At 34.6% G+C, this 24,272-nt stretch overlaps 1 protein-coding gene across 2 annotated transcripts in view; it reads left to right on the forward strand.

Moving 5' to 3' along the window:
- Positions 1-324: 324 nt before the first annotated feature.
- Positions 325-24,272, forward strand: part of TBC1D32 (TBC1 domain family member 32) — a 130,671-nt gene continuing 106,723 nt past the window's right edge. For both annotated transcript variants that reach the window (XM_010965489.3, XM_045524458.2), the window contains exons 1-9: positions 325-503; positions 675-832; positions 7,167-7,328; positions 13,681-13,858; positions 20,315-20,383; positions 22,658-22,783; positions 23,784-23,862; positions 23,986-24,089; positions 24,185-24,246. In XM_010965489.3, the coding sequence (XP_010963791.2) occupies positions 678-832; positions 7,167-7,328; positions 13,681-13,858; positions 20,315-20,383; positions 22,658-22,783; positions 23,784-23,862; positions 23,986-24,089; positions 24,185-24,246 (935 nt within the window). In that variant the 5' untranslated portion in view covers positions 325-503; positions 675-677. The remainder of the gene's footprint in view (positions 504-674; positions 833-7,166; positions 7,329-13,680; positions 13,859-20,314; positions 20,384-22,657; positions 22,784-23,783; positions 23,863-23,985; positions 24,090-24,184; positions 24,247-24,272) is intronic.

The following is a 24,272-nucleotide window of genomic DNA, read 5'->3' on the forward strand; positions in this document are numbered from 1 at the left end:
CTTTTGTCTGTTAGATTTTGAGAGCATCCTCTTCTTCATAGTTCCTAGTACGGTGCTTCATAAGGGTTAGCAATCAACAGACGTTAGCTGTTAGAAGGAAAGAGCACCGCAACACTTCAATACCATTCACTCAATTAAAACTTTTCAAGCTGCTTTCAGTTTCACTTCTATTATCCTTCTTTTATTGACACTTTTCTCTTCGTACTCTTTTCCCTCCCACCTACAACGCTTTCAGCGAGCGCACCTGGCGCTTCTTTAGGAGCCCAGTAGTCGGCAAGCGGCACTCCCTCCCACCTGGGAAGACACGTCAGCGTGCTGACGTCACGCGTAGCGCTGACGTCCTGCCGTCAGGTCCACCCATAGAGCCTCTGGGATTTGTGTTTTTTTGTTTTTTGTTTTTTTTTGCCGTTAGCTGGGGCTCCTTGAATTCTGGTGGTACAGAAGGCCGGCAACGACGAGTTCTAAAGCAGGGATCCCGCGGATCCTTGCCTCCCCAGTGCAAGGTAACTTGCTTTCCTGAGCGACGCGGGCAGCCGACGGCCTACCCGCAAGCGTTTGCCGCGGTCTCCAGGGGAACGCGCTGTGCGCCGGCGGGGGCTGGGTGGGGACGCGCGTGCGCAGGGCGCGACGTTCGCAGGACCCTGAGTAATGGGCTTGGGCGTTGATTCTGATAGGGGATGGCCCATTTCTCCGCCGACGACGAAGCGATGCTGCAGGCAATGCTGAGGCAGCTGTTCCAGAGCGTGAAGGAGAAAATTACGGGTGCGCCGTCCCTGGAGTGCGCCGAGGAGATCCTCTTACATCTGGAAGAAACTGATGAGAACTTTCACAAGTAAAGTTGCTTTTGATGTCTTAAGCAAACTAGCTAATTCAGAAGATGTCCAAGTGTAGTTAAAGAATGTTCATTTGATTATTGTTAAAATAGTGCCCACGTAAGAGGTTCCTGTTTTCGTTTATTTACCCAAATGCCGAATTTATTTTTTATTCTTATTTTCCAGAGCTTTGCCTTCTCTGTGCTTTACTGACACCGCTAACATATCCTAATTATTTTTTCTCCTGGGCAGCGTTGGAACATTAACTGTAAATTATTATTGTTCATGTAAGAATGATTTTATTATCTCGAGGGATTTCTGTCACTATACCTAAAAGCATTGAGTTCCCAAGATCCCTATTCCTTTACTGATCTGATGTTTCAGTGGATGCACCAATTCTGCATTCTGAGCACTGCAGGAATACTCAAGTGAGATTATTAACTTCTTATAGAATAGTTTAAGTTCCTACAAAGGGATAATGTACATACTCAGATGTCTGCGATACACTTTGGGAATATGAGTGCTCTGGGTTTGGGAGCAGTGGAGATAGGAAGTTTAATGAGAGAGGCACCATTTGAGGTAAATCTAAAGGATATGTTTCTTTAGAGACGTATATTTTTCTTTTGATTTGATTCAAGTTGTGTAATTTAAATTAAGCCTCTCCACTGAAAAGTTTACCTCCAGCTTCCTCAGTTTATTAGTAGTAGTGATGTTTTTAATTCAGTATTTGCCTTTCATTTTGATCTCAGAGAAGATGACACTTAGCATTTTTCTTGTTATGTTACCTTTACTGACTCTTGGGTATAGTGGATAGGGAGACTCCCAATTTGGGAGGCCTGTGAAACGTGTGAGTCCTTGCCCGCTGGTTGAGAAAGAATTCTCAGCAATGGCAGAAGGACAAATTAGGGTGGGGGGAACGGCTTTATTGCTCACAGAGAGGAGAAAAAAAGTAAAAAAAGAAAACACTTGATCAGGGAGCCGTTAGCCAGGTAATCAGTCAAGACAGCTCCAGCCCTAGATTGGGCCGTGGGGTCTTTTATTGGATAGCTCTGCCATGTTACCTTCATTCCAGTGGTGCCAGTCATCTTTTATTATGGGCTCTTTCCACCTGTGGAACTCAGCACTAAAATAGAAACTTCAGCGGGGAAAAAGAGAAGAAAGAAAGAGATACTGGGGTATGTCCATGGGATTGACACAGGAGTTGTGGAACATAAAATGCCCTGTTGAATGGCTAAGTCCTTGGAACCCAGGAGCCAGCTATGGGATAAGAGAAAATACTCTGTGATTCAACAGCTTGGCATTTTCTTCCCTGTGTTAATAACCACCCTAGGTTGGTAAGCCTGTCTAATCAACTCTCACTGGGTGCCCTGATGTTCTTATCTGGAACTTTTACCTGTTTCATACATGGGCATAGGGATCCTTGAGCCCTTTAATATTCTGTGTGGAAGTTTGTGTTTGCTTGCAGTTTTATGGAAGAGGCATTTACAGTTTTCCCCAGATTCTCAGGGGAGTTTTAAGAAGTGTATAATTCTTGTTGATACAGAATTTCTAGTTTAATTAGTATTTCTGGTTATCTGTATGGTTTCTTTTGTATTTCCATGACTATCTTGTTTATTTCTTCATTAAATCCACTACTAATAGCTGATATTGTATTATAATATTCTTTATTTGGAGATACCAGAGACCAGCTTTTATTGTTTAGCTATTGAATTCTTAAACAGAAGAATATAGAAAAACTGCAAATTCAGATTTGGTCATTAATGTTTTGTATACTATGTAATACCAATTTACTTCACACATCCACATCAAGCATTAAGTTTGAGACTTTATTTCTGATTTTTACTTCACATGCCAATACTTGTTTAAAATATTTGTAAATTACTGACTTTTTTTCTATGATTATATTCTGGGAATTTGTCCATTTAATCTAGATTTTTCAAATTTATTTATATAAAGTTTTTTGTTAGTATCCTATTTCCTTTTTAATATTTCTAGTGTCTATAGTTTTATTATTCTTTTTATTCTTATTTTTTATTTGTGCCTTCCCTCTTTTGTTCTTGATCTGTTAGTGCTATAGGTTTATCAATTTTATTAGTCTTTTCAAATAACTAGCTATTAGCTTTGATTTTCCTTTATATTATGCATTTATTTTGTGTTTTATAAAATTTCCTTTTTTTTCCTTTTTGGGAATCTTTTTAAACTTTTGTGATGAATGTTTAGCTCATTAATTTGCAGCTTTTATCCTTTTTAAAATGTAAACATTTAAGGCTACACATTTGCCTGAAAGTATTGCTTTAGCTGTGTCAATTTTTAAATGTTTTTCAGGTTAAAGTTGGATCATTCTAGTTCCTCTCAGCAGTGTCATGACTGTTGTAATAAAATAGTTTACTCTTCTTCAACAGTTCATTAGCTAGATTAAATGCCTGCTGGTTAGCTTGCATAGTTAATGTTTACTGTTTAATAAAGAGATTTATTTGTGGCCTACCTAGAAGAATCCAGACACATTCAAATTATAACAAGTCTGTAGTCTTGAAAGTAAGATTTATAATCCTAAAAGTAATTTGAGTAGTTTGTAGTCTTAAGTATAGACAATAAAATTCACATGTTAGCTGCACTAGTCTGAGATCTGTGTCTTAGGAGGAAGGAACTCCTTCTGTAGCAGGAAAAAGGAGGAGATGCTTATGTTTGGTGTTTTTATAGTATCTTAGAATCTCAGAGTTTGATGAGGTCCTGTTAGTCCAAGTACTCATATTTTCATTTGTCTTTCTATTCACTGACCTGACTCTTCTGTGTTCAAACAGTACATTTTCTTGTGTCACTTAGGTATATGTTGCTTCCCAAAGTGTTTCATGCATCAGAATTATCTGTCGTCCCATCTCCACCATCAAAACATTGGTTCCTTAAATCCACCTGATGTTGTTTTAGTGTGTTGGCAAGAAAAAGAACCTTATTATATAGACTTATAGGGGAATCTGGTGTTTCTAGGCTATTAGCATTTTTATAAGAAAATGATTGTTGAGACAGTTGAGTCCATAAATGATGGAATTTCAGGTAGTATAATAAAGTGGCGGGGAATGCAGTCATTTGGGGGAGAAACCGTAGTGTAGGCAACACAGCCCTATCTGGGGATTTGCCCCATAGTGCAGGTGCCCTAAACTTTCTCTGCTTTCCATTCCCTGTTCTATTCTATTTTTTTACCTTAAACTATACACTTCCTCAAAAGAGACAAGCTTTCTCTGTTTTCTGAAAGTGGCAGCTAGAATTTGAGGCCTGTGGGCATGTGTGGGGGGTAGTAAAGAGGCATAAATCTAGAAGGATAAATTTGGATCTAAGAGGGCTCTAAATGTCAATAGCAAGATGTGTCTTAAATTTAGTAATAATGATAGTAATAATTTCTACTTCTTATTAATTGTTAAGTTTATGTCAGGCCCTGTGTTATTGTCTAGAAGCTTTACGATGATTTCCAAGATGGATGCTTTCCCCATTTTACAGCTGCAGAAACTTGAAGCCTAGAAGGAATATGTAATTTGGGCAGCCTCACAAAGCTAGTAAGTCTGGGAGCTAAAATTAAAAACTAATTCTACATAAGTCCTAAAACAATGTCAGAACCTGCTTATTCCAAGTTATTGGGATTTACACTTAGTCTGTTAATTGAAAAAATCATTTAATATAGAGGATCATAAAATGATACCTATATATTTTAAATATTTTGAATATAAAGCAACTAAATGTATGCTTATTCATTAATAGTTTGGCTTAATTCTGCTTCTTTGAGTAGGAATCTGCTGATCAGAGTGCCAAGAAACTTAGGCTAATTTAAAAGCTATCTGGATACAGAATCTGCCCAGATCAGTGGTTCTCAAATTATGGTTCTGGGACCAGCATAATTGGCATTGGCATCGGCCTTGGCCTCAGCATTACCTGGGGACTTTTTAGAAATGCAAATTCTTGGGCCCATGGTAAACCTGAGTCGAAGCTCTGAGAGTGGGGCCCAGTGATCTGTGTTTTAATAAGCCCTTCAGGTAATTCTGATCCATGTTATAGTTTGAGAACCGCTGATTTATAGGATGACCTAAGAGGGCTCTTGCAGTTATTTAACTAAAGATTATGAAGATGTGAACATTAAATCTCTTGGCAGTGGGAAAGGAAAGAGTTTTAGAAGAATTTACAGAATTATAGCGCTTGCTAACTTATTAGATCTGAGATGTAAAGGAGAAGATTGAAGCTATACACAGGTATCTGATTGAAGGATGGTAACATTAACAAAGATGTATGTCAGAAGAGAAGGTGGTTTGTGGGTGGGTGGGTAAGATGATAGATTTGGTTTTGGTTATGCTCATTGGGTGAAAAAACATAGTGTAGCCTTGTCCAGTAGGCAGTTAATATACGGGCATACCTTGGAGATATTTTTGGTTTGGTTTCAAACCAATACAGTAAGGAAAATACCGCAATAAAGTGAATCACATGTTTTGTTTTTTTTTTTTTTTGGTTTCCCAGCACATCTAAAAGCCATGTTTACCTTATACTGTAGTCTATTGAGTGTGCAATAGCATTATATATAAAAAAGTGTACCTCCCCTAATCAAAAAAGTATTGCTACAAATGATAACCATCATCTAAGCCTTCAGCAAGTTTTAGCAGTAACATCGAAGATCACTGACCACAGATTATCGTTAGAAATATAATAGTAATGAAAAAGTTTTAAATATTGTGAGAATTACCAAAATGTGACACAGAGACACAAAGTAAATAAATGCTGTTGGAAAAATTGTGCTGATAGGCTTGTTCTGACGCAGAGTTGCAACAACCCTTCAACTTGTTAAAAAGCAACAATATCTGTGAAGTATAATAAAGCAAAGTGCAGTAAAATGAGGTATGCCTGTACAGGTCTGTATTCTGGGGAGACATTTTTGGCTGAAGAAAGAGCTAAAGAAATCACCTGTTTGTGCTGAATCTGAAGTTGAAGCTATGGGAGTGGAGAATATTCTTTTTAATTTTGTTGTTTGTAAATTGTGAAGTTTAAGTTTTTGTCTGCTGTCTCCTTAATTTAAAGTAGTGCAATGAAGTAGACATGATCATTGCCAAGTTACAGATGAGAAAACAGACTTCCCAGGGCCAGTCCAGCTAGAGGGTTAGAGCTGGAGCTGGTGTCCAGGCTATTTTGACTCAGCCTGTACTTTTGCTGTAATACTATATGACTTCATGTCAAATATCTCTCCTTGACTCTTGAGGCCTGCACTGTCTGTGGCAGGCCTGCCACATTAGTGAAGCAGCCATGGGGATTCCAGGAGGCAGTGATGAGTTCAGGGTTATGGAAAGATTAGCAAGGCAGGGCAGGAAATCCCAATCAAAATCAGTTAAAATTGAAAATGAAATCCTTTGGCTACCTGGGTAAGGTGGCTGTTCTTTAGAGGACATCAGACATTTAATATGGACTGAAGGCTATATGCTGGATACCATGATGGACTCATAATTATGTGAAGAAAATTGTTGAGGCTCTCCTGGATCTCTTGGACTGTGTATATGCAAGCCTCTTACACAATCATGTATTCAAAATACAAGTCTTGAACATAGTGGCATTTACAAAAATGGCCTGTCCTAAATTATCTGTGTCATTTAAGAGACCACAGAAACTTTAACCTTTCTAAATCATGCTATTAATTATAATCATTGCTGTTTATTTTCAGTAAACATGTTTTTATAGAATAATTATCTGCTTTTGGAATACTTGCTTTCCCATACTTGCTATATTGTCTAAGTTTGCAAATGAATTTTAATGTTAGCATCGACCTAACAGTATGAAGAAAAATGTCCAATGTATTGAAATGTATGAGGTACTTCTGTCTGTAAACGTAGAAAAAAGCTGATTAGGTGGAATACAGGTCAGTTCAAAATGTACACAATTTCACAATGTACACAAAAGTCTTCTGACGACTGGAGCTTAACCTTTTCCTATTTATTCTTTCATAATTACTGTTATTCTAGTATAGTTTTCTTTGTCAGCTTGAACAATTATGAAACTCTTTAACAACTGCTTTCCCTTCCCTTAAGCATCACACTTAAAAGATATGAGCACAAAGTGTGAAAAGACTCCTAACCCACTAAATGTTGCGCTGGCCCTGAAATTTTCTCTCCACCACCTGTCATCTTTAAATGTGATTTTTGCCATATGTCTCAGAGAAAAACAATAAAATTCTAGATTAGCTGTCTGATTGGGATGAATAACTAATTTAATCTTAGTTTAAGGTAAGAAATCGGAATATGTTACAAATCTTTCTTTGATAATTTTTTTTCTGGATATGATTGATAAGTAAGTTCATGATATTGACTGCATTTATTTTTCAAATTGTTTCAGCTATGAATTTGTGAAATACCTCAGACAACATATATGCAACACTTTGGGGTCTATGATTGAAGAAGAAATGGAAAAATGGACATCTGATCAGAATTGGGGTGAGGAATTTGGCTATGACACAGTTGTACAGCATGTTACTAAAAGAACTCAGGAATCTAAAGAGTGAGTATGCCCACAGCAATACCTATATTTTTTAAATTCTTACTTTTTATTGAAGTGTAGTTGATTTACAATGTTAGTTTCAGGTATATAGCAAAGTGATTAGGTTATACATATACACACATGCATATATATTTTTTCAGTTTCTTTCCATTATGGCTTATTATAAGAAATTGTATATAGTTCCCTGTGCTATACAGTAGGTCCTTGCTGCTTATCCACTTCACTTACAGTAATGCCTATCCATCAATCCCAAACTCCAAATCTATGTCCCACTCCTTCCCCTCCGGTAACCAAGGTTTGTTTTCTACGTTGGTGAGTTTCTCCCACAGTAATATTTTAAAGTTTTTTTCTCTCAACAGAGCTCTTTGAAAGCTCCCCTAACGTATGTCTTCCACAGTCTATTTCCCTCATAGCAACCAGAATGATTCTTTAAAGCAGTAAGTCAGATTGTGCCACCCTTCCAGTCAACTTTCTCTGAAGGCTTCTCATCTCATTCAGAGTGAAATCCAGTTTCTTCGGTAGCCTACAAGGCTCACCATGAGCCTTCTGCTCCCTCTCCTACCTGATTGCTTATCATATTCTCTCTTATTCCCTCATATTACACCGTTCCAGCCACACTGGTCTTGTTCTTTTTCAAACAAGCCAAGCAAAGCTCTCCCTCAGGGATTTGTATTCATGTTGCTTTTGCTACCTAGAACATCCTTTCCCTAAATATTTGTGTCATTCACTCCTTCACTTTTCACTTTCTTAAATAGAGTTGATTTTTTAGAGAATTTGTTAGTTCACAGCAAAATTGAGCAGAAAAATACAGAAATTTCCCATAAACCCCTGCTCCTACACATGCATAGACTTCCCCATTATCAACTTCCCCATTATTTCCTATCATAGTGGTACCTTGTTTCAATTGAGGAACCTACATGGCACCTCTTTGTTACCCAGAGTCCGTAGTTTACATTAGGGCTTACTCTTGGTATTGTGCATTCTCTGGGTTTGGACAAATTTATAATGACATGTATCCACCATTATAGTATCATATAGGAATTTTTCACATTCTTAAAAATCCTCTGTGCTCTGCCTATTCATCCTTCTCCTTTTCAGCCTCTGGCAACCGCTGACCTTTTTACTGTCTCCATAGTTTTGCCTTTTCCATAATCACATACTTGGAACCATAGAATATATAGCATTTCAGATTGGGTTCTTTTACTTAATAAAATATATTTAAGTTTCCTCCATGTCTTTTCATGGCTTGATAGCTCATTTCTCTTTAGCACTGAATAATATTCCATTGTTTGGATGTGTCAGATATCTTGGTTGCTTCCAATTTTTGGCAGTTATAAATAAAACTGCTATAAACATCATGTGCAGGTTTTTGTGTGGACATATGTTTTCAGCTCCTTTGGGTAAATATCAAGGAGTGTAATTGCATGAGTCACATCATAAGAATATGTTTAGTTTTGTAAGAAATTGCCAAATTGTCTTCCAAAGTAGTGATACCGTTTTGCATTTCCATCAACAATATATGAAAGTTCTTGTTGCTCTACTTACTTGACAACATTTGATGTTGTCAGTGTTCCAGACTTTGGCTATTCTAATAGGTGTGTAGTGGTATATCGTTGTTTTAGTTTACATTTCCCTGTGACACATGATGTAGAGCATCTTTTCTTATGCTTATTTGTCATCTATATCTTCTTTGGTGAGTTATCTACTAAGGTCTTTGGCTCATTTTAAATCAGGGTGCTTCTTATTGTTGAGTTTTAAGAGGCTTTTTTTCTTCTTTTTTTTTTTTTTGTATATTTTGGATAGCAGTTCTTTGTCAGATAGGTCTTTTGCAAGTATTTTTTCCCAGTTTGACTTGTCTTTTTATTTTCTTGACAGTGTCTTTCGCAAATGAGAAATTTTTAATTTTAATGAAGTGCCTTTGGTGTCTTATCTGAAAAGTCATCACCAAACCCAGGGTCATCTAGATTTTCTTCTGTATTACTTTCTAGGGACATTATAGTTTTCCATTTAGTATTAAGGTTTGTGATCCAGTCTGAGTTAATTTTTGTGAAGGGTATAAGGTGAATATCTGGATTCTTTTGTTTTGCATGTGGATGTACAGGTTTTCCAGCACCATTTGTTGAAAAGACTATCTTTATTTCATTGTATTTTCTTTGCTCCTTTGTCAAAGATCACTTGACTATAGTTAAGGGTATTTCTGGGCTCTCTGTTCTGTCCCACTGATCTATTTGTCTATTTTTTGGCTGATACCACACTGGCTTGATTAACGTAGTTTATAGTAAATCTTAAAGTTGAGTAGTGTCAGTCCTCTAACTTTGTTCTTCTGCAGTACCATGCTGGCTATTCTGGGTTTTTCCCTCTTCATATAAACTTTAGAATCAGTTTGTTGATATCCACAAAATAAAATCCTGGGATTTTGATTTGGATTGCATTGAATCTATACATCAAGTTGAGAATTGAGTCTTCCTAATCCATGAACATGGACTATCTCTCTATTTATTTAGTTCCTCTTTTATTTCTTTCAGTAGAATTTTATAGTTTTCCTCATGTAGATCTTATATGTATTTATTAGATTTATACCTAAGTATTTAATTTCTTTGTTGCCAGTATAAATGGTATTATGTTTTTAATTCCAAATTCCACTTTTTCATTGCTGGTATATAAGAGAGTGATTGACTTTTGTATATTAACCTTGCAACCTTGCTATAATCACTTACTTGTCCTAGGAGTTTTTTTGGTTAATTCTTCAAGATTTTCTGCATGGATGATCTTGTTATCTGTGAGCAGTTTATTCTTCCTTCCTAATCTGTTTGCCTTTTATTTCCTTTTCTTGTCTTGTTGCATTAGGCAGAACTTCCAGAAGGATGTTGAAAATCAGTGGGGAGATTTACCTTGTTTCTGATGCTTCCTTACTCTTTTTATGTCTGACTGAGTTCAGTGTCTTCTTATCAGAGAGGCCTTCTCTGACCTCTCTACATAAAACCTAGCTTTTTCTTATTATTTTCTCTTTCCCTCACTTTTCTTTATTTTTTTTCTTACCATTTTTTGTCACTAATTGATAAAGGAAAATGTGTTTGTTTATTTTCAGTATCTCTCCACTAGAATGTAAGCTCTATAAAGGTAGATATTGTTATCTTTTTTTTTTTTTTCTCCCTATTTCTGTTTCCTTAATGTCTCAGAAGTGCCTGGCACATCCAAGGTACTTAATGGATGTTTGTTGGATGCATTAATGATGTTGTCTCTTGCCAGTATAATCAATTTTATTTTACTGATGCTTGACATAATTCTCATATTAAGAGAATATCCGAAATGCTAACATCACTACTCTTGTGCTTTGGGGCCACTGTTAAGTAAAGTAAGGGTGATTTGAACACAAACACTGGGATACTGATGAACCAGATGGCTATTAAGTGACTAACAGGCAGGACACACTGGAAAAAGGGATGATTCACATGCTGGGCAGGACTGAACTGGATGGCTCGAGATTTCATCACCTACTTAAAACAGCACACAATTTAAAATTTATGAATTGTTTATTTCTGGAATTTTCCATTTAATATTTTTGGACCACAGTTGACTGTGGTAACTGAAACTGTGGAAAGTGAAACCACAGATAAGGAGGGACTATTTTATTATAATTCTTGGTACTCTATTTCTGGCAGTATTGTTAAACTTATTCTAAAAAGAGGACTAAAACATTTTATTAACTAAGAAAATGAAGCATTTTAATGCCAAGAGCAAAGTTTTATGTGGGACTGTTAGTAAATTACTTTTTATCTCTGGGTAAGCAATTTAATTATCTTGTGTTTTAGTTCATTCACGTGTAAAAATTAATACAATAATAATTACTTCACAAAGATTCTAAATGTCTTAATGAGTGTCTTCTGCTTTGTGAATCATGAATGACAGACTAAGTTGTACAGAGTATTATATTCTTTCTTTTTTGTGTGATTCTTTAGAAATTACTTAGGATTGATGTGGCAACTGTACATCTATTAAAAACATCTTATGTAGTAATTACAAATTACTTCTCTAATTAAATATTTTGATATTTTTAAAATAGAGGCTTGCATATGGAAGACTTCATTTGTAGGATCTATCATATATTACTCATATATGTAAGTGGAGGTACTCATAGTATCTGTATTTTCATTGTTCATTGATGTTGTTTTTATTCACTACCTCTTAGAGCTTTTACTTATTTTAGCTTCTTGGAGTATGAAGGAATCTTCTCAGTAGTGTTCATATTCTGTCCTTGGCTTTTCCGAAACTACAGTTGCTACTATTAAGTTCTAGTTTATTTAACTCATGATACTGAGGGTCTTACTCTCTAGTTTTTTTTACTAAAAAAAATTATTCTTCTATCTTCCTTCGATCAGTTTGCTGATATTTCTTGCAGAAGAATTCATGTAAGATTCTGTTTTCTGGAGGAAATATGTCTAAAATAAAACTTACAAATTTTCTATGGCTTTAACTATTACTCTTACTCTTATCCTATAAATCATTGATATTTACTTTTATTTTGCTTTATGAAATCAATATATTGTGAGTTTTAAGGGGATAGGAGTTTATGTTGTTCACATGCTATACTAACTGGATTGGAATTTGGGGAGTGTAGTTTAGTCCTCTTCTCAGCTATCATCCACTTACTGTGGAAGGGGAGAGCAGCTCTGGTGCATAGCTATTGATTGCTACCAACACATTGTTATACGCTCTCTCACCTCCATAGCCGTTCTTTTCTGTTCATGTTTTCCCTTTGTATTGTTTCTAATCTATTTTCAACTTCTTTCAATACTTTGTGTTTTCTCATAATTTCTAGGACTTTAAAAATATATACATTTATAGATGTATGTGTTATATTAAATTTATAGTTATATATTACATAAATTATATATGATTAAATATATATTTTAAACTACATATAGAAATTACATATATTTAGCAATACATAATATATAATTTAAAATGTATTTTAAAATTTCTTTAAACTTTAAAATCTCAGTCTATTATTTCTATCCAGATCCCCCAGCATGATTTTATTGCTTTTATGAAGGAGAGTACCTTACCTATCCTTTCTTTGATTTATGCAGTTAAATGACCCATTGACCAGAAATATAAAGAAAGGGAGGTTTCTGTGCTTATTTTCTAATGTATTTCCATTATTATAATGATAATAATTACATCTATTATGCTTTATATTTACAAAGAACTTTCAGATATATATTGTCATTTATTTCTTGCTTTGGCTGTGTGAACTACGTCAGCTAGGTTTTTTTTTTTTTTAGTTTGAAGTCTAAGTGGCTTTAGTCAATGATTCATGAATCGAGCAGCATCCCACTAGTAAATAGAAGGGTGCTTCTAGATTGTATTCTTTTTATATCATTATATAGTTGAGGAAAATGAGATTTATGTATGATGACAGAGTTGGTAGGTAAAGTAGTCAGGATTCAAATCCAGGTTTTCTGATTCCAAATTTAGTACTTTATTCACTATGTTTATTTAAATCTTTATACCTTCTTGTTTTAAATATAGACATTTCAATAGTACAGGTCGCATATTCCTCATTTGTAAAATGAAAAGTAGACTAGATTATTTTTATGTTTTTCATCTAGCTCTAAAATTCTATTTGTAAGGTTTTGGAGGATCTCAGTCTAATATTAATATGGATGCCTGGGAGTTTGCACTTAATAAATGGAGACATTTATTATGTTTTTAAAAATATATTTTTAGACCTATAGAGCTGAAAGAGATCTTAGAAGTTACCTTGTTCAAACTTCTACTAATTTCAGGAATCCTTTTCCTAATATCTCTGACAGTGGGTTCTCTAGCCTTTGTTTGAAAGGACCCACCAATAGCTTAACGCTTATTTAGGTCTCAGTTGTGGTGATGAATGCCTTTAAGGCATATAAATAATACATTATAGGCAGGGGAGAAGGGAAGGAAAGAAAACTGAGGAAGGGAGGATAGAGAAAGAGATAGAAATTTAAAAAAGGAGTAAAATGATGTTAAAATAGTCTGGATTTTGGTAGTATGATATTAACAGTTGACTTTGTTGCTGATTACTGGAATCCTTGCCATTGGAATATTTTGCCTTATATTTGTTAATTTTATCACCTTGTTCCTTGTAATCAGGTGAAAAAACTTAGAAAATAACACATTTTGGATTCCCTATTAATTTTTTCCCTGTTGTGTGAGTTCTGTTGTGCCATTTGTTCTTTAAGAAAAACTGACTTTTCCCTTTAGAATTGTGTTCTTAAAGGGGCTTTATAGAAAAAATAATCAGATAGTTTAGTTGAATATTTTAACTTGTGCTAATAGTTTTTCTCTTACTAAGATTGTTTTGAATTTAAAGATACAAAGAGATGATGCATTCCTTGAAGAACATCATGATGATAGTGGTGGAATCTATGATTAACAGATTTGAAGAAGATGGGCTACGAAGTCAAGAGAGGCAGAAAAAAATCCAAAAGGAGAAAAGCAATAGTTACTGCACAGACAATTGCTCTGATAGTGATTCGTCATTCAGTCAGGTGTGTTGTTTAGTTTTTTACTTATATCTTGAAGTGGTGTTTAACAATCACTAACTTTAGTACATTCTTTATTAGCCAAACTTTCTTCTGCTTTCTAGTTTTAAGATTCAAAAGAATAATAAATAATAACATCATTTAATATTAAAGATTTAGTCCATGAAATAACATCTGCTGTAATTATATGTTCAGTGAATAATTACATTTTATCTGAATAATTATTAATGAGCTAAGGAAATACACTAATGGATTTTGGATCAAAAAATAATAACAAAACGAATCTGTTTAACCTTTAGTTAATCAAAAGATTCTATTTCCAATTAATCCTTATTAATCAGAGTTTATGTTGTAGATGAGATGTGAAGATAAAACATTTCCCTTGTTTATCTTCTGGAAATGAAGGTTGCTGTGAATTGTTTTAAAGTATTAAACTTTTTTTTTTTGATGTTGAAAGATTTGGAGTTTTACATTTTCTCTTTCTGATTATTGGAGTCCTTGTCCTTTGGCTATAACAGAGCTAAGAGAAAGACAGGCCAATGTCTAGTCCTAATAGAATACAATGGAAACTAGTGAGACTAGAGCCCATGCATGCATTGTGAACTTTCACACAAAAACTTTCAGACCAAATGGAGTCTATTTGACCTTTGTGCGAATCCTATCTGATATTTTTAGTGAAACATTTTTACCTAATTAGTGCTGACATAGGGACATAACTATAACATAGATCCTAAACATATACCAAAAAGGGATTTAAGGAGTTTGGGTGAAACATGAAATAAGTGTGTATATTGGTCACAGTTGAGACTGCACTTTTGAGGGAAAAATGACTTTGAAAGTAGTCAAAGCAGAATGTAAAAGTTACTCTGCTCAGTTATTACTGCATCATTTAGCAAGATCTATTGTGCTGAGTTTTGAATTTTATAAGTCAGATTGATTACCTGATCTGATGGAGGAGATGGCAAAGATTGTGAATTTTCTTCATGTTGTAGCTCTTAATCATCTCTTATGGTGTACTCTTTGAAAGAAGCTGGACCCTGGAGATTTTAGTTCAGTTTAATGCAATCAGATAGCTTATTCAGTAGGTTTACTAAACTTTTTCTTCAGATCAAGGACTTACTAGAATTGAAAGGCACAGAAAACCCAACCTTAGGACTCTGAGAGGTCACAATATTATACATCCTTAGTTATTTGATAAACCATGTTTATACATTGAAATTGAACTGCAAGAGAAAAAAATGCAGCATTGTTCATTTGTTTTAAGAAGTACAAGTGTTCAGACCTAAATAGGATTGATTGAGTAACTGGCAGTTAAGAGGTGCTAATCTCAAATGCTAAGTTATTTCCCATTGTAGAATCATGGATTTTTGGAAAAATTCAAAGCTTTGGTAAAAATGGGGTCATACTTTCAGAAGATATTCTTGTTTTTTATTTCTTGATAAGGATCATGCTTTAAGTTAATATGGCTTCCCTTGGAATGTCCACAGGGTATATCAACCTTTTCAGGTGCCTTCCTTATGAATTTGACTTTGTGTCAGAAGGGACTCATTGAATTAAAACTGAGCTATACCCACCAACAGGGTGTGGAATCTCTGGACTTTTGGGAAAAAAGCACATAAATGTCAGAACTATCCTGGAAGTGCTTTCACTGTGGTCAAACTCTAGGAGATGTTTGGGTATGCTTTTGTTTAGCGAAAAAAGACTCTCTTGCATATAACTGACCCGAGAGAGGCTGAAATAATATGTTAAGAATTGAAAGGGTCTCTGAAAATATATCATTCATTCTGTTAAATACTGTTGTTATTAATGATGCCATCAAAATTGATAAGTTACTTGCATTGTAAAGTAAAATGGTGAATCATAAAAAGCTGTCTGAATTGTTCTATGAATAACATTCAGTAAATAATTTTGATGCTGCTGTTTTGATATTAGTAGAACATTTTGCATTTTGTGAATAGTATAGGCTTAATTACATCTTTATTTTAAAAATTGCATACTGATTATATATAGATTTCTGACCCATCATTAAAAAACTTTGGACATTCTTGCCTTGGAGGCTATTTTTATAAGTTTGAGGATATTAAAGAATAAAGCTGAGAGATTTTTTTTAATGGTAATTAACATTTTATTTATTTATTATTTATTTATTTTTTAATTGAAGTATGGTCAGTTCACAATGTTGTGTTAATTTCTGGTGTGTACAGCATAGTGATTCAGTCACACACACATATATATATATATATTCATTTTCATATTCTTTTTCATTATAGGCTATTACAAGATATTGAATATAGTTCCCTGTGCTATACAATATGAACTTGTTTATCTATTTTATATATAGTAGTTAGTATGTGCAAATCCCAAACTCCCAATTTATTCCTTCACCCTCTCTTTTCCCCCCGGTAACCGTAAGTTTGTTTTCTATGCCTGTGAATATGTTTTTGTTTTGTAAATAAGTTCATTTGTGTAATTTTTTTTTAAGATTCTACATATAAGTGACATCTTTTTCTTTCTCTTTCTGGCTTCACTTAGTACGACAATCTCCAGGTCCATCCATGTTGCTGCAAATGGCATTATTTTCTTTTTAATGGCTGAGTAGTATTCCATTTGTGTGTGTGTGTGTGTGTGTGTGTGTGTGTGTGTGTGTGTACACTACAACTTCTTTATCCAGTCATCTGTCAATGGACAGTTAGTTTGCTTCCATTTCTTGGCTATTGTAAATAATGCTGCTGTGAACATTAGAGTGCATGTATTTTTTTGAATTAGAGTTTCCTCAAGATGTATGCCCATAAGTGGGATTTCTGGATCATAGAGTAAGTCTATTTTCAGTTGTTTTAAGGAAGAAAGATTGATTTCTTTTATTATAGCCGTGAGCAGAGCACTCACTGGACAGATTTGGTATTGTGATTAAACCTGGAAAAATTCTCTGCAAAATAATGCTGAAAAGATAGAAATAATAATATTAGCTCTCTTTTATTGAGATTTCTGCCATATATTGGTCCTTCTGCTTGGCTTTATATTCACTATGAGTGCTACTAGCCTACTTTACAGAAAAAAGTGAGTCTTACAATAATAGGTAAGTTATTTGCCCAAACTTGTGTTGCTGCTTAGGATTGAACTGTGAATTTAAGCCCAGTCTCTCTCCCTCCATAGTCTGTTTTCTTTGTTCCATGCTACACTACCTAGAGGTTTTTGGGTTCAAATGTTGGTTCTACTGCTTTCTAGCTATGTGACCTTAGACAAATGTCTTAACTTCCCTGTGCATTCTTTTAAAAATGGAAATAATAATACTCTTACTTCATCATGTTGTTGAGATTAACTGAGTTAATGTAGATCAAGTCCTTAGAATAGTTGCTGCTGCTCTGTACATGTTAGTTTTCATTACTGTTTCTATCTCTTTAAGGACATGTGGGAATGGATATCATTCAGAGACATATTCAAATAGAAAATTTCCCAGCTATGGCCCTGTGTAGTTTCTAATTGAGCTTCTCTAGGTCATTTTCTACTGCTGGAAGATTAGAGGATTATCTCTAATATACATTAAGCTTTCAAAATTAATATCCTTTCCTCTTGCAGGTTTTCTGTCTTCCTCTTCCCTGATAGTATTCAGTTGTAGTGTAGCACAGGCATTATGCTTTTTTATAGTGTGTTAACTATTTTATTACATTCCAAGGCAACTCTTAAGATGTGCACTGTGTATGGAGAAGGTGAGTTTGGTTACCTGCTGTTATTGCTTCATGTGAACCTATTTAAGGCATTTACTGTTTCTTTGCTTTCATGGTAACCTCTCCCTGAAGCCCATACTTTGGTACTTATAGTAGGCAGAAAGCCCTTTTAAGTTATCCATGTCTTAATCCAGATCCTGTGAACCTGTTACCTTAGATGACCCAAAGGACTTTGTTAATGAGATTAAATTAAGAATCTTCCGTTGGGGAGATTATTCTGGATTATCCAGGTGAGCCAAATATAATCACAAGCATACATATAACAGAGACTCAGGAGGGTCAGAGTTGGAGAAGGTGCTGTGCAGGTTGAAGTAGAGGTCTGAGTGATGGGATTGTTGGCTTTGAAGGTGGAAGGTGGCCCATGAGCCAAGGAATGCAGGCAAAGGCAAGGAAATGGATTCTCCCCAGGACCCAGGAGGAACACAGCTCTGCTGATGTATTTTAGACTTCTGACCTCTAGAACTGTAAGATGATAAATTTGTGTTGTTTTAAGTCACTAAGTTTATGGTAACTTGTTACAGCAGCAGTAAGGAAGCTGATACAGTGCCACTGTGTTTACTTGTTCACCTGAAAGTTTTTTTACTTCCTGGAAAAGCTACTGTTACTTTGACATTGTGTTTGAACTACTATCAGCAATTTGAACTCTGTCTTCTTGCCAGGAATAGATGAAGCTTTTCAAATTTATAAATCAAGTTTCTTTATCTCCCTTACTCAACCCCACAAAAATACTTCCCACCTCACTCAGAATATGAAAGTTTGACGTACATGATCTGGCCCCTACTTATCTAACTTTTGAATTTTTCCAGTAAGAATTTTCTTGAGTAGCTTTTTTATTTTATTGGGTGCATGGCCTTTCCCCTGTTTCTGAGTATATGCTGTGCTTTCAACCACCCTAATTTATGTTTTGCCCTGACTTCTCAGATCTTGATCAGAGTATTTTGAGTTCAACCTCTTTTCTGGCCTCTCCTAAAACTTATAGTTTTTGCAGTGTTCTTTTAGTATTTTAATTGTTGTATAATGGGAACTCAGAGCTCTATTCTGAACTATCAGGCTGTTTTAGGTTTGTTATGGGGTGGCAGTATGTACCCTGTATTGTTAGAGATGATGTAACATGGTGGGAAGACTGGTTTTGGAGTCATTGTTGTATGAAACAAATGTATATTGAGTGCCTACTCTGTATCAGGCAATGTTTCAGGTATCGGGGATACTATAGTGAAAAAGATCACATTCCAAGTGACAAGAGAGTAACCATGCAAAACTCTAGAGGAAGAGCATTGCCATACAGGAGGGATGGCAGTGGCAAGGGTTCTTAGGCTGGAATGAGCATGGCGTCTTCCAGGAATGGGTAAGAAAAGCCTGCAGAGGGTTGAATGATATGAGAGAAAGTTAGATAAGTAGGGGCCAGATCATGTACGTCAAACTTTCATATTCTGGTAGGAATATGAGGTAGGAAGTCTTTTTGTGGGGTTTGAGTAAGGGAGATAAAAAAACTTGATTTGTAATTTTGAGAAGCTTCGTCTGTTGCTAAAGAGGATGATGGCGTAGAGTGGAATGAGATAATAGTAGAAGCAGCGAGACCAGTTAGAGTGAATTTAAGTAGTCTAGAGTTGATGATGGTGCTTTGTCCTAAGGTTTTAGCAGGGAAGTGGTAACGGGTAGTTGGAATTATGATACGTGAAAGTTGGGGGTTGTCATGGTATTGGATGTAGGAAATGAGAGGGCATGAGGAGTCAAGATTGACTCCTATTTTTGATCTAAGACAAAAATCTGGATGGGTGGTAGTACCACTCACCAAAATGGGGAAGTTTGAGGGAGGAGCAGATTTGGGATTAAAAAAAAAAATCAAGAATTCTATTTTGGATATGTTAAGTTTGAGATGTTTGGTAGACACCCATGGGGAGTCATTGAGAGGATAATTATATATGTCATTTTGGAGGTGGAGTGACTGATAAATTTGAGTTGTCATGACGTACTTCAGAACTGGGTGAGACTACCTCAAGAGAGTAGAAATAGCAGAGAGAAGAGGGTCTCTATTGAGAACGGGAATCTGAGTTCTGATAGCTGGGTGACTTGGCTTCCATATTTCAGAATCATTGTGAATTGAGATAGTATGAGGCTTGTTACATAATAATGACAGCTTTGTTATTTTTAGATGATTATTTTAGATATTATTTGTATTTAATTTGCTTTGGCAAGAAGAAGATTCTTTACTTTTCCAAAACAGCTTATGGTCTACTATAAACTTTTTTCTAGATGGAAGTTTTTACCTCAGAAATGATTCACCTATGAGAAGGCATGGAGAAAAGTTAAGGAAAAGTACGGGAAAGAAAAGGAACAAAAAAGTTCAAGCAGCTTTATAGTTATGCCTAGGGTACCATTAGTGCCTTCTTTTTTTGTGTCATTTTATCTTTGTTTCATATATCTCATATTCCTGGGGACAAAATGTTTTTAGCTTTTTGTGTTTTGAGTCTTACAATGGTCTACATGTTGCAGTTGCTTAGCAAATAATAACCTTAATATACATAAAGGTACACTGTCCTACTGGGATATTCAGTTCTCATTTTAATGCCTTGGGATACAGAAATTCTAAGTTTGTTGCCAAATCAAAATGGATATCCCCTTCTCTTGTTCAGAATGCATTTTGTGCTTAGAATTATATTAAAAATCATTTATAACAATACTTCTGGAAGTCTCCTAAATTAATGAAGGAATGAATGTTCTGCCAATTGTGTTACAGAGTTACAAATTTTGTCAAGGAAAATTACAGTTGATTTTAGACCAGTTGGATCCTGGACAACCTAAAGAGGTAAGTTTAAAGGATAGCTGTCAAGTTCAGTCATGTATATATATATTTATAATATGTTAGATTATAATCAGTAGCAGCTGGATTATTTCTCTTGAAGATAGTCCTTTAATATTGTGGCAGTTGTGGACTGATATTCCTGCTATGCCTCCCTTTTGAAATAGAAGGTCACAGAGTAAGAGAGGCTCTCCTTGGAGAATTGTCATGGTTTGTAAGAGGAAATTTTTATTTCTAGTTTGAATTTTCAAGGGGTGAAGTTATGAGCAGTTTCCCCCAAACTTTTCCTCCACTGTCACTTTGTATGTGAAACTTCAGTGATATCTTTGAAGAAAAAAAAAATCTTCATTTAATGCTCTTTCTACTTCTGGAAAATGTGAGCAACTTTGACACGTGTGTTCATTTATTAGAAAAAAAGATTTTAAGGAAGCAACCTTATTGAATTGTGCCTGTTTATATTGTGTAAGATTGTGTAAATTAATTGTTTATGAAGTCTTACTTCATTTGTAAGTCAGTATATTTCATTTGAAATAGAAAATTATAGGATATTTGAAATACCTCAGACTTTTGTTATATCTTGCCATTTGGTCTTATTTTTTTTAAATATTTTTATTGAGGTAATTTATATATAATGTAATATGGTCATTGAAACCATGTTTTTAGCGGAAGTATTGAGGATTGACCCCAGGACCTCGTACATGCTAAGCACACGCTCTACCGCTAAGCTATACCCCTGCCCTGCTATTGTAATTTTATTTTATTTAATTTTTTATTTTTTTATTTTTGAAGTACATTGTTTTTCTTCAACTTTCCATTCATTTTAAACTATATGAATAGCTATGATATACTCCCACTGATTTTTTTATTCTTATAAAAAGAATCACAGATTAGTTTTTTTTTTCTCTCAGCATTTCACTTTCTGATTTATTTTCTAAGTTTTTAGTAAATGTTTCAACAGATATTGGCAGTGGGACCTGACTTTATATGATAACAATCTTACTGTCTTTAGTTTAAGTGGATTATTTGGAAATCTATATTTGTTCAGAAACTTTTATTCTACTTCTGCAAGTAGTAAATTGTTAATGGAATTTTGTCCTAAAAATTAACTGAAGAGGAGAAATTACTTAATGTTTTTACTCTCTTCATAATCCCCCTAATTCCTATCACAAAGAAAATTGTATTTAGGAGTTCTTTCATGTGAATATACGGACATTTTTAAACATGTGTATTCTGTCTGTTTCATCTAAAACTTGACACCCTGATTCAGAGTGCCTGGTTTTTTGAGGTCTTAGCTCTTGTCTTTGACTCTTAATTATTTTTTTTTCCCCTCCCTAGGCTTTAGTTATTTCACCTAGGAAACAACCAGATTTTGAGGAACAGATTGAATTCAGTGTATTTTTAGTCACTAGTTGGAGTGTTAGTGGGGGAGAAGCTTTGCTTCATTTTTGATTAGAGCTGTTTGCCACTGCTGTCCCTTGGGTGATACAATTTTGAGTGAATTCTGATGGATTTTGAGAAGAATGATTCAGAAATAAGTTTTCTGTGAAAATTCAGAAGTTCAGTTTTGCATCGCATTGATGAATGACTTTCTCCCCTCTACTTCAGTGGTTAGAAGATCAGAAAATATACGGTGTAGCAGCAAAAACAAGTTCAAATTAATTGGTTTTTTTTTTCAATGTTGTGTCAAATTCCAGTGTTCACAATTTTTCAGTTATTCATGGACATATACACACTCATTGTCACATTTTTTTCTCTGTGAGTTATCATAACATTTTGTGTATATTTCCCTGTGCTATACAGTGTAGTCTATTCTACAATTGTTTTGTGAGAATTGTTCATATTCCTGGAATGAGAATGCTTTACCAGGGGTGTATCTGGGCAGTGTTTTAAAATTAAAGTCTTCAAACTGTGAGACCATATACGGGCTCTGTTTAAGTGAGGAAAGTCTGTGGAAAGAGGACCCTGGAATACCTTTCTCTGGTAATTCAGATCTGGCCACCATCCCTCCTCCTCTTCCATTTAGACATGTAACCTAGAATCTCATAGTATACTTAGTGTTTTAATTTTTTGCTTTACGTAAAATAACAACCTGTTTTTTCTCTGCCTAACAATTTTAAAAAATGAGTTGTCAAGAATTATTTTATAAAAGGGCATCTGATTCTCAATTGACTTTTAAAAACAATTATCCAAACTCTACTCTTTCAGTGTTTGTTAATGTTTGGAGAATTGCTATTATTCTGGTGGCTGGGTATTAATAAAAATTCTTTTAAAAAATTACAGGTGAAATATGAAGCCTTGCAAACATTATGTTCAGCTCCACCCTCTGATGTACTAAACTGTGAAAATTGGACCACTCTCTGTGAGAAACTGACAGTGTCTCTTTCAGATCCTGATCCTGTGTTTACTGTAAGGAAATACTTATAGGAGTATTAAAAATTTCTGTTTTTCTACCGTTCTAGAAGCAAATGGGTTATAATGCTCTGTAATCATAGCTCAAATATTCGCGGAATTTCAGTTCCAGCTTTTGAATTGTCAAGATTTTCTTTAACGGAATTAACTTACTATTTCATGATTAGATTCAAAGTATGGTCAGTATCACACTTCATTGCCAAATAATAGTAGATCGCGTTACCTTATGTATTTTGTTTCATTTTGCAAAGGGATATCCAAGTATCTGTGTCATTGTTTTCTTTCCCCAGAGTAGAATATTAGAGGGAATTTTATATTTTTATTTAATGGAAAGTTGAATTTCAATATTTTAGGATTAATCTCATCAAAGTTGGTGAAATTAAAATGGTAAGCTGTTATTTCTAAGTACCTACTACTGCCAGATACTGACTACATCTATCACCTCATTTAATTCATTTATGTTGTGTGATAGTTTCTACTTTTCTACTTTTTGTTTTAATAATGTGAAATTTTGAAATATAGTGTTTTTCTTGGGAATAGGCAAAACTAATTGAAGTCCTAAAAGTCTGATTACTGAAACTACCCATGTAAGCAATTAAAACAAAAAGACTGGATTTGGAAAGGAGTGGTTTGTTTTTTTAAAAAAAACATTTAGTATGCCTGTTGTTTCTTTGACACCTTACATTATGTCAAATTATAACAAATTACATTTTTCCTTCCTTCAGTGAACCTCACCCCAGTGGCCCCCATGTCTGTATCTACTATTACCAGATTTTACAACAATATACTGCTGTATTAGATTGACTCTTAGTTTTAGTCAGTTTTACTTTTTGCCGACCAACACAAGACTGTGCTGTTTTTATAGTTACATTTCTACTCAAGTTTTTGAATGGTCTATTTTGTGTTTATTTTCTAAGTTTTTCACTAATTGAAAAATGATTCTTACAAAAATAAAACTAAAAGAATCTTGGATACAAATGTTGTTTCATTTCCATAGGACCGGATTTTAAAATTCTATGCGCAAACGTTTACACTTTCGCCGTTACATACGACCAAAGAAATTTATACGAGCTTAGGTATGTTTCTTATATCATTTTAAAAACTTTAAAACTTGTACTTAAGAAAATTGGATAGGAAATAACTTTTCCAGAATGCACTGCATTTAATGGTATGATCTTATTTTTACTTTTTCTTTTTAGCTAAATATTTGGAGTTATACTTTCTTTCTAGAGAAAATCATATTCCTACTCTTTCAACTGGCATAGATATAACTAATCCTAATGTGAGCCGCTTACTTAAAAAGGTATTCATTTACTATAATATGCTTTTATTTCTATTTAAATAATTCTAAATTTAAGAATTCTAACTTTTTGAAAATGGTTATGTACTGTTCTGTAGGTTCGCCTCCTAAATGAGTATCAGAAAGAGGCTCCATGTTTCTGGATTCGACACCCAGAAAAGTAAGCCCCCTAATTTATGCCAACAT

The sequence above is a fragment of the Camelus bactrianus genome, chromosome 8 (genome assembly GCF_048773025.1).
Source record: "Camelus bactrianus isolate YW-2024 breed Bactrian camel chromosome 8, ASM4877302v1, whole genome shotgun sequence".
In the NCBI taxonomy this organism is placed as follows: Eukaryota; Metazoa; Chordata; class Mammalia; order Artiodactyla; family Camelidae; genus Camelus; species Camelus bactrianus.